This window comes from Stegastes partitus, unplaced genomic scaffold (assembly GCF_000690725.1).
Source record: "Stegastes partitus isolate 25-593 unplaced genomic scaffold, Stegastes_partitus-1.0.2 Scaffold634, whole genome shotgun sequence".
In the NCBI taxonomy this organism is placed as follows: Eukaryota; Metazoa; Chordata; class Actinopteri; family Pomacentridae; genus Stegastes; species Stegastes partitus.
In genome coordinates, this window is record NW_007578365.1 from 199,143 (window position 1) to 210,339 (window position 11,197).

Sequence of the window (11,197 nt, forward strand, 5' to 3'; positions counted from 1 at the left end):
CGCTGCAGCCACAGAGCTTCTTCTTCCTCAGACATCAAGCGTGGGCTTGTGGGCCCGGCGAGGGACGTCGAGGCAAACCTGAGCTCGATGACGCCTCCTCTCTCTCTCTCTCTCTCTCTCTCTCTCTCTCCTCCGTCTCTGTAACCCAATTACCACCAGGCCTCAAGGAATGGGACCGGCAGGAGTGGCGTGTCAGGGGATGATGCCAACATCAAAGATAGACAGATGGTCCTGAGGTTTTACCACCTCAAACTAATTTCCTGCAGATATTATGCCACGCTTGGCTGCTGCAGTGCCCCAGATATGAAGTGGAGATGAAGACGTATTGATCAGGAAAGTGAAAGAGATTCTAAATGAACTTAAATTCAGTCGCTCGCAGACACCAGAAGTGAGAAAGAGCAGCTTCCTTGAGAGAGTTACGTGCAGCCTGAGCCCTGGTCCTGAGAGTCGCCCCCCCTGGTGTTACCTGCTGCCTCTCACCTGATGCTTCACTTTTACAGTAAACATGCTGAGACGAGACTTTCCTTCAGTGACGGGGTGCAAAAAGTAAAAGTGCTGATAAATGATGGAAAACCACATCTGGAAGGAACGTTGAAACTGACAATCACGCAGATGGAAGCAGATGCTTTCTGTCTGGTCGCAGTCTGTTAGCTTCTTTTTTTTTTTTCTCTTCGCACCGATTTGTCGCGTCCCACCTCGTTTTCATCACTCCGTATGCAAATAGCCTTCCTCTTGCTTTTCTTTCCTAATTACAGACTAGCAGGCTGTAAAGATACTGAACCTTATTAAAGTCCAAACCCTTTAGTCCCACAGGCACTCAGAATGCAGGTGGTGTGAAAGGTGTTTGAGCTGAAAGCCGCATCCCTGCATGCAAATCGCCGTCGCTAAACGATCTCTGAGGTAAAGCCTTCCAACGGAGTGAACTGCAGGTAATGTGATTCGAGCGAGTGACCTTTGGCGGCTGCTTGTTGGTGTCGCCGCGGCTGTTTTTGACGTCTAATAACACCACTCGTGGGCTCGAGTGAAACCAGCCTATAAAAGCGTCCAGTGTGTGGCTGCTGATGTCCTTCATTTCAGACGGTGTCTCTGTTAAAAGTAGCCCCTGTATCTGAGCCGGGCACTTTGTTTTAGAGTGGACTATCTGTTCAGAGGAGCAGCAGACTCCTGTTTTCTCTCCCCCCCCATCCTCTGCACTCAAGCCCTTAGCAACCCGTGGAGTATCTAACAACAGACATTTACAAGAGGGGGAGATGATCTTTTTCTGTCCTCCTTGAGTCTCATCAACAGAAAGGTGACCTGGTGAGTCACTGTGGTTTGTGGGCAGGCTTACATTGTCCTGATTAGAGCCTGTCTTAGCCTCGCAGGGTTTGTCATTTGCATTTGGCTCGCAAGAATTTTACCGACCCCCTCCAAAAGCTTTGATTTTGAAGCATCTCATCTGATATTGAAAGAGCTCGTTAATTCCTCTTTTTTATTTAAAAAAAAAGTCAGAGAGAGAGTCGCGAAGCATCGACAACAACGTTATCCCTCCCGACCAAAGAGCTCCATCTGTAATTGTAATTTAGTCGGGCTGGCGCGCTGCCCGACGCCGGCGCCAAACTTGACAAACTTTTAATTGCTTAGCCCCTCTTGCCGCTGGTGTTGCCATGGAGATTGAGAATCAGCGCTCAGACCCCTCCCATCCCTGAAGCCTCCACCCATGTCAGTCAGCGTGAGGAATTCTCAACTGGCTCAAACAAGCGACAAACGTCCTCATCAACACTTCCCGTCCCAGCACATGGGTCCGATTGGATCAAAGTGTAGCATCGCAGTCGGGGCACTTCTGGATTTTCAGCATGTTTCCCCCGACTCTCCTCCCCCGAGGACCATCCAGCTGGGTTGTTCAATCAAGCAGCAGCTAATTGGACTCTTTGTACATCCGTGTACCTCTGGGCCTCTTTGTCCGAACAGGGTCTTTGTTCTGTTGTGGCAACTTAAGCTACAGAGATGCCCGGTATGTGATTAGATTACACATGAATTCACAAGCAAACTCCTGATTGGAGTAAAAAAAAAAAAAAAAAAAGCACCACAGAAGAAGATTTAATTGCAGGAACAGATGCAAACAGTAAAAGTTCTTAAACCACCACAATGAAGCGTTTACATGTTTGCAGACAGAAGCACAGCTTGCTCCTTAATGCTCTTAATATGTTTCCTCATCCTCGAGTGAAAAACCTGAAAGGAGCATTCAACCAAACAGCACAAAGATGTGCTCTGGCACACGTTTAACCTTCAGCAGGCTTTTCCCAAAGTGATGTAACCGAGAGCGCAGATTGGAGTGAATAGGATTCCTTTTCTCCGTGTTCAACAATTAACTTTAGTGCATTTACAATCCACTGATGATTACAGGGATTACATATGAGAGTTATTGGTAGAAAGGAAAATGGCTTCACTGGTGTGTAAAAGCTTATTTTCTTTTTTTTTTTAAGCTGCAGGATCTGATGGGAAAACAGTTGTTTATTGCAGAAACGGAGAGGCTTTTCCCCGCAGGGCGTTCCTGTGGAGATGGCAATTTAGAGAAGAGATGGATCATTGCATATGTCTCTTTCGGAACTTTGTTGATGCCTCAGTGAAACGCAATATTAGACGTAGCAGGTGATTTGGTGTTTTCGATAATGAGGAGAACTGCCAGGAGCTTTGACGCCACCATATTGTGTGTGTGTGTGTGTGTGTGTGTTCATATGGAGTTTATGCAAATGTGATTCATTCACACGTCTTCCAAAGCGGTGCAAGTTTCCAACCATCACGCTCGTGGTTGGCAGGGCTTTTCCAGTCTGTGTGTTGCTCCTTGCACGGCTGTCAATGACTCTCCCCAGTGTGTCACATCCAGCAGAGGAGCTCTCACAGCTCCCTCATCATGACTTGGCATGCTAAGAGAGTTGGACGATGGGGAGGAGAGATGGGAGAAAGAAAAAGGGGGGTGGAGGTCTTCTCTTCTCTTCTCTTCTCTCGTCTCCAGCAGGCTTTATTCTCACCTCACTCCCCAGGGCATCACACACCAGCTGGAACTCGCTTAATTATTCACCCAGTATGGCGTGGAGGTCAAAGTGGCCGAGAAGTATTTGGTGACAGGTTGTGAAGTTTGGAGAAGTTGCTTCACAAACACGTCATCCAACAAGTTGGATTGTTTTCATTTTCAAACCCTGCGTGCTTTTCATGAGAGCAGACGAACGGGACTTTTTTTTTTTTAAGTTATTTTTTGGCCTTTATTGATAGTGCAGTGAGAGAGAGAGACAGGAAAGTAGGGGAGAAGAATGAGGGGAGGACATGTGGGAAAGGGCCATGAGCGGGATTCGAACTCATGACCTCCACATCGGGACTGTAGCCCTGCACATGGGACGCCAGCTGAACCAGGACGGGACTTTTAATAGTCACTAAACAACTAGTGAAGCTTATTACTCAAGATGAATGACGAATAAAATACTTAATTAATGTAAAACCAAAAAAAATCTATTCCAACTTATTGTCTCTAAAATAAATCTGCTTAGAAAATCCTGCTTTGGAAATAAAGGTTAGAGTTAATAATACGGCTGCGAGCGAGGGCGACAGGCCAGATTACTATTCCAGTGGTGTCCCACTAGCCCACAACTGTCTGGAAACGTAAGCGCTGCAAAAGGCACAGCTTATGGCAACACAGTCGGGGTGAAAGCGCCGCGGATCTGCTGCTCCGTGATTCAGCAGGAGGGTCAGAGCAGCTGCCGCCATCCGAGTTGAAGTTTGAAGCCGGACGGCGGGCCAACACCCTGCAGCGGACGGCAGTCCAAACAATTCACAAGAAGAATGTGTGCAATTTAGCCGCGCTTCGAGGCAGAGCATGAATTTATAGCACATAAAGCAGTTCATATATAAACTAGGGCAAATCAAGGCAGTTCACGGAGCCAGCTGACGCAGTAAATGTCTGGAGGCGAATTAGAAGGCAGAGCATAAACAACTGGCAAAGTGTTCGGCGATGGCTCCCAAACAACAGTTCTGTTCGTATTCCAAGCCAAAAACATATTGATACAAACACATCGAGTCCAGGATGTGGAGCACAATCCAGGCGATCAATACGAGACCTCCGAGGTGCTGCTACAAGGGATTTTGGCTCCTCTGGCAGGAGTTACTTCCTCATTATAGCGAAACACGGTGCAATTACAAGGCGTGATGTTATAGAGCAGATCTGTGTGTTTATGTGCTGATTTTAACTCAGTGGATGCAGAACGGTGATCTCCATCCATCGTGTCGGCCGTACGACATAAAACTAGACTAAAAAAATATTTAAATGCTTCTGAGGATCATAAACCTGGCAGCATAACTTTCACTCATCTGTGGATGTAAACACATCCACCTGTGCTGAGGTCAGACAGCCACTCATCATTGACTAGTTCTATATTTTTTGGATTCTGGCAGACTGACCTGGTACGATATTGATTATTATAATAACTGGAAAATATTTTTAAAACCTCTGTGGAATTGAAGATGTATTTAAAATGATCCTTTAATTTTCAAGGTTTTTATATTCCCAACAGAACACGACAAAACAAACAGATGAAGAAGAAGAGAGGGCGAGTTTTTATGTTGGTAAATTAGGAATCTGACGTCATTCTGCTGCTGCGTTTCCACTGAGAAGTAAAATCTAGACGACTGCTCTCATTTATTTTAGCTTCATGCATTACAATCCTAATGAATTTGTTTCTAATGGCCTACTCTTTTATTATGAATTAAAAATAAATTTACACAGGAATCATTATAAAAACTTTTTGTGTTGCATGAGAAAAAGTAATTGTCTCTGGTATTTTACAGATCATCCTTGTTTTATTATATTACAGATAATATCAAGTAAAATATCCGAAAAACATAAACTTACATGTTCACCATAAAACATAGAGTCCAAAACAAAATTTGGTGTTTTTAAAAAAAAATTGATTAATTCTTACCGTAAGTCTGTAATTCATTCTTTTATTCTATTTGACTGTCAAATTTATGCAATTTTTACCTTTTTTTTTTTATCAGAAAATAATTATTTTACAGATATATGTATATTAAGGAGTGAAAATTTTCATAAAATTTGCAAAAATAAATAAATAAAAAAATTGAATGTTATTTTACAGATTTTCCCTGTTTTGTCAAATTACAACTAATATAGCAAAATCACAGCAAATAATGTTACGTTGACTGTTAAAAAATTAAAGAAACATGGAAAAAACTGTAAATAATGTTCACGTTAAACATCAGTATTTTTAAAATACAGTTGTGACTCGATGATCCGACCTTTAACAATCCGAAAGCCTTACTATCTGATAGGTTTTTAGGAAAAACGAACCCATAAAAAACAGCCTTAACATACCGACAGCTTTGGATTCTGACTCCGACATGACATTTTATGTACATACTGCTTGTATGTTCCGGCCACTTCCATCCCGTCGGAGCACAACCCCGGGGTGGAAGTGTCCCTCGACCGCGTCGAATATTCAGATATTCATCATTAATTGTTCCTGAATATCCAGAGACCAGAAAGTGCTATTGGGACCAGCCCTACTAGTTATTATAACAACTATGAACAATAATTAACAACAAATGATCCTTCCAGCATCAAGCCCTCCTCGTATCTCGACCTCCGTCTTGACAATCCGACATAAAAGAAGGTGTAAAACCTTAAGCGTCGGATTATCGAGTCACAACTGTAGTAATGTGTTCTTCTAGAATGTGTGACTGCAATCGTGTTTTTTTTTTAAATTTTCTTCTGGATAATTGCTGTTACTCTCATTGTTTTGTGTTGTAGTTTTTTTGGGGGGTTACAGTTTGTGAGACCTTCTTCCAGTGTGATACAGACAGACAGAGGAGCAACAGTAAAGCAGTGAAATAAGATATGTTGATTAGAAACGCATCGCAATCTAATGAAATCCTTGAGAAAATACGTTTCCCTCGAAATATATCTGCACTTTGGTTGTATAGTGACGTCATTTCCATGACACGCTGCTCAAAATCAGACTCATATTTACACGCTGGAAAAAAGCTCGAGGGCTACTTTAGTTTTTTTGGGGGGAATGACTTCGCAAATTTGAAAACTTTCCAAAGCCCCCGCACTACTTCATCTTCACCCAGACATCTCATCATCATCTCCAGGCCGGCAATTTTTCTCTCCACCCGTCACCTGGACACCCATCAGCCCCGAACGTCTTTCAGCAGAGACATATGTGCCGGCGTCCGCTGATGACTGCTGAATCATTAATGGCACTATTACTGCCTGATCCATCTTTTAACAGCAGCGGTCTCATTTGTGAAGACTGGGCCAGTTTTTTAATAGCTTTATCTCGGGCCATTTTTGGAAAAAAATGGGCACAGGGTTTCAATTAGCGGGAGACGTTTCCACACTTATCACCTGCCTATTCGAGTTCAGGGCGTCGCATTTGCTTGATGGTTATTTATGCCGCTGATGCCTCCGTTTCGACAGTTTTATGTCGCTTCATTAAGTCCCAATTACAGAAACATGTTGCGGGAAGCGGTGCCATCTCGTTCTAGATGTTACATCAGAGGCCCTGTTATGTTATAAGCGAGCGGCTCCTATACAAAAGCGCCGCCCCGAGATAACAAGACGCGCGCAAACACAAAGCCGTGCGCCGCCGCTGCAGATCTGCGCACACGTGTGCCGCGAATGCAAACATACAGTTCGGTGGCAAGATACACAAGATAGCGTCGGCCTGATAATCATTTATAGAGCTCGGTGGTGAGGGGCAAAGTGCTGTTATCGCACGCAAGCAGCAACGTGGAGCTCTCAGGAACCCTCCACGACAAGCTGCCGCCGCCATTAGCTCGTACATCCAGGAGATACGACGCGCACTTTCTGTCGCTGTGCCAAGTGCTGCTCGTCGGCTGTCATCCTATAGGGAGATAATGTGCAGCAACACTCAGTCCAAGGTCCTTTATTACATGAAAACAAAAGGACTTAATCCTTTCCATGTTGTTGTCTCTCCGGGGGATTCGAGGAGTCCTTCAGTGTTGGATCGAACGGTGCTGGTTTCAAAGCTCCTCTCTTGTTTTCTGCGGAAGGTTCGTCTTCAAAGGAAACAGTGCGCCGCTTCACGGAGCTAATCTCTCGTGCCCCTGATTGTGTTCATGTAAAACTGTTTGGGCCCACATGTAGGCGAAAGCAGGCCTGAAATACCAAAGCTCATCACACTGAGGGCAGCAGCTCCGTGTCTCTCTCTCCTCTGCTGCTGCTGTGAGAGATTTATCAACAGAGTTGAGGCAGTAATTATCCATAGTGGATGTTCAATAATTCATGGCAACACACTCTCTCAAGCTTATGGTGAGAGATTGGTAATTGTCTTGCCATTGCAGTTGTCTTGCTCGCTCCCATCTGTCTGCATTATGCGCGTTATTAAATCCATATATATCTGCGCGTTTTGTTATAGATTTACGGGGCCGTGTTTATGAATCATCCATTTAAAGCTTTGCCAGGGAGCATGATTGCCTCTGATTGTAATGGTATTTGACTAAATGTGCTGTAGCATGTGGAAGGCGACACAACCCCGGCAAATTAAAGAACGGCTACAAGTGCTGGGGACAAAGTTAATAAAAAGGAATGAGTGCAGAATGTTGCTCAACTGATTGCTTTATAGGTAAAAAAGAAAAATGCATGTAGGCTCAAAAACCTGCGTCACAGTGTTGGTCAAATCCAACGTACTGTTGGCTCATTAAAAGACTAGAGGTATATTTATATATGTACTATATCACCAAGCATACATTTATTCATGTAATCAATAAATAAATATCGAAGTAATTAAATGGATTTGCCATGCTCATGATCGTGTGAGGCTGATCTGCAGTAACGCACCGACACGCTCACACTGACGATGCTAACACATTGATATTTATATATTCAGCTCATTTAAAACACGTATTTAAAACTAGTAGAGAAACTCTTTCACCGCTACGCATTTACTCTAAAGTATTAACCCTTTATAGGGCACTCTTTGAAATACTTAAATAAATTTCAACCCTAGGGTGTTATTGAAGGATATTTCAAGATATTTTTACTTTTGTCACTTAAAAAAAATGGTGCAAATCAAGATTAATACAGTTACCATATATGGTAACCTGCCCGTCTATGGTTAGAAAAAAAAAAAAGGGAATTTATAATAAATAAAAGAAAAAGTAACAAACTGCAAAAAACATTTATTACTGATGCTTACACAACCAGTAACTAAGTATTTATAAAATGCTTGGCAAGTTCATTCAGTCACATTTTTCTTGGGGTGGTGGTTTTGGCACTAATCTCAAAAAAATAATCAAAGTGGAGTTCAATGCAAACCAGTAACAAAGCGTTCATAGGGGCCTGGAACATTTGTTTAGTGACATTTTTCATAAGCTAGTGATATTGGCATTAATATAAAAACTAACTCAAAGTGGTTCTTTAACCGACAAGGAGAGGCACAGGGTGGACATGTTGAAGGAAGTTACCAAATATGGTCACTTGCCCCATAAAGGGTTAAGAACCTACAGTGGTATATAAACACCACATTATCTGGCACATTAAAAAAAAAAAAGGTTTATGTTGGACAAAATTCTACAGAAAACCCAACCAGTCAAAGACTCCTTTTGAACAAGCACTTGTAGTGCTAAGAGAAGCTGCAGTTGAAAACCATCCATCCATCATCTATACACCGCTTAATCCTCACTGGGGTCATGGGGGGCTGGAGTCTATCCCAGCTGACTCAGGGTGAAGGCAGGTTCACCTGGACAGGTAACCAGTCTATCACAGGGCTACACTTAGAGACAGACAACCAAGCACACTCACATGCACACCTACAGACAATTTAGAATCACCAATTAACCTCAACATGTTTTTGGACTGTGTGGGAGGAAGCTGGAGAACCCGGAGAGAACCCACGCTGCACAGGGAGAACATGGAGACTCCACGTAAAAAGATCCTGGGTGTCTTCTTACTGCGAGGCAACGGTGCTAACCACTGCGCCACCTTGCAGCCCAGTTGAAAACCATTTAAAGCCTAATGGTGCTAACTGGAAATGTAACAGATCACCAAACATATTATGTTTCATCCTGACAGGAATGTGAACGTCCAAACTTCCTGATGCTCCACCCAACAGTTGTTGCAGCATTTTGCTCAGAACCACAAATATCAACCCTAAGATGATGATACAAGACACATCAGGGACCAAAGTCAGTCAAAGTTTATATTCTCGTGGTCATAAATGGCCATAAATCCAACCAGCACGTGTTAAGATATTTCAGTGATCACACCAACCAACACTGCATCCACAAAGCCTTGCATTGCTAAAAAATAAAATGAAATTATAAAAAAAGAAAAACCATGCACATAAGCAGTCACAACGTCTTTAAGAAATAACTTTATTCAGCGTGTCGAAGCCTTCCTGCGTGCCACAGTGGCAGGAGTTCACCCACAGATCTGCCACGTTAAATGATGAATGAAGAGCAGGAAAGCGGGTCGAGCAGCACGGAGGAGTGGCACGAACTGGAGCGCAGCCTGATGCTGGTGTCTCAGATCGTGACTTCGAGTCGGCTGCAAACGTGACGGGTTAAATAAGGAACACATTATGGGCTGCTTTGGATGCGAGAAAACAGAAAGAGGCGTCCTTAAGATTCCCAGTGCGTCGAGTCCATGATTCGAAACCACAAAATCCATCTAATCAGCTCTGTCATACTGTGTGTTTGCTGCTATGCATGTGTGGGAGCATCTGACTTACTAGACAGATGCTCAGGAATCCATAAAGAATTTAACAGGCAGCACCACAGCCTTGGCGACTACTGTACTGCGTTTGGTTGGCTGGTAATAATGCAGCTACGTGTGCAAATCTGTCCTGATGTGGATTGATTTATTGTGAGCAGGCACCGGAGCAGCGGCTGCTCAATACGTGACCTGACCTGACTACAAATGCTCATAAATGATGCATTCAAGGACTCGGCCTAACAATGCTTTTTTTTTTTTTTTTAAATAAACTGCATGTTTACAAGTCTATATATGGATTCCTGACGTTCACGTGTACCAGGGAGCTCGTGACCTTGGCTGACTGGATGTTTTGCTCGTTACTGTACGTGTTGCGGCCCGTGTAGCGGCTGCACGGCGAGCTGTGTCGGACCTAATTTTAGGCAGCTGATGTGCGATGTGTTTGCGGCTCGAGCTCTGTCGGAGGTGTGATGTTTATCTCGGCCTCTGGGAATAGCTGTGACAGGCTTTTTCAATTGACCAAAACCTTTTGACCAGAGACCTTGTTACAGCTAAACAAATCACTCCGATCTGCGGCTATATTACCATACAGATATGCGTCTGTGTCCCAGTAAACGAATCAGTCCTGCTGAACCTTTGGCCCGTTCTGTAAAGCTCAGAGCTCCCTCTGTGACCTCTGTCTGTGCAGTCAGAGCTTTATGGAGTCAATGTCCCGGGGTGTCGCTTTGTATCACCATCAAAAGCAGAAATGTTTAGATTAAACTGTTTAGTTTCAGCCCTGATCTTCTCTTGTCTGAATGGACTCGCCTCAGGCCAGTTTCCAGCAGAACTAGTCTGGCCTCCACTGGGCATTACATTAATTTAGAAACCCTTAAAGCTGCTGCAGAATATTAAAATTTCTCCCCAGCGGGAGTATCGAAAAGATGCCTCTTCTATATGCAAAAATATTGAATAATTTAGATAGAAATTGAATACATCAGCGACTGATACCGAACCTGATCGGAATTTAATGCAGCGCCAGCTGATGTGTTTTTGAATAAACCATGGATCAATTTGCTTTCTTGAATATATTACCTATAATTAGTGTCTTTTAGCTCGTTGTTTTAGTTTAACAGCAGCCATACTGTTTTCATTCACTGTTACTGCTCTCGTCAGCATAACGGCCGGCGGCTAAAGGCCGCTGGTTTATCCTGACAGAACAGCAAACCTAGACATCAGCTGGTGAACACAGTGGAACATTTAGCAGCTAGAGAACAAGATATCTCGTTTGGGAGGTGGTGGAGACCAAAACAGAGCTAAAAGGAGAGAGGATATTGTCCACACATTCGTCAGATGGACTCAAATAAAACCAGTGTTGCTCCGATGTGTTAGATCAGCTTCGTTAGACTGTAATCGTTGACTTTATAAATAAAGATGGATGAACCCTGGATGAAGTCAGGATTCCTGAAGAGCGGTTTTGAAGCTCAGGCTCTC

At 43.5% G+C, this 11,197-nt stretch overlaps 1 protein-coding gene across 1 annotated transcript in view; it reads left to right on the forward strand.

Annotated features, from left to right (window-relative positions):
* Positions 1 to 9,460: 9,460 nt before the first annotated feature.
* The window catches only part of LOC103363140 (regulator of G-protein signaling 6-like), a 19,401-nt gene continuing 17,664 nt past the window's right edge, over positions 9,461 to 11,197 (forward strand). Inside the window, 1 exon segment of the mRNA XM_008289761.1 lies at positions 9,461 to 9,554. Coding sequence (XP_008287983.1) covers positions 9,461 to 9,554 — 94 coding nt within the window.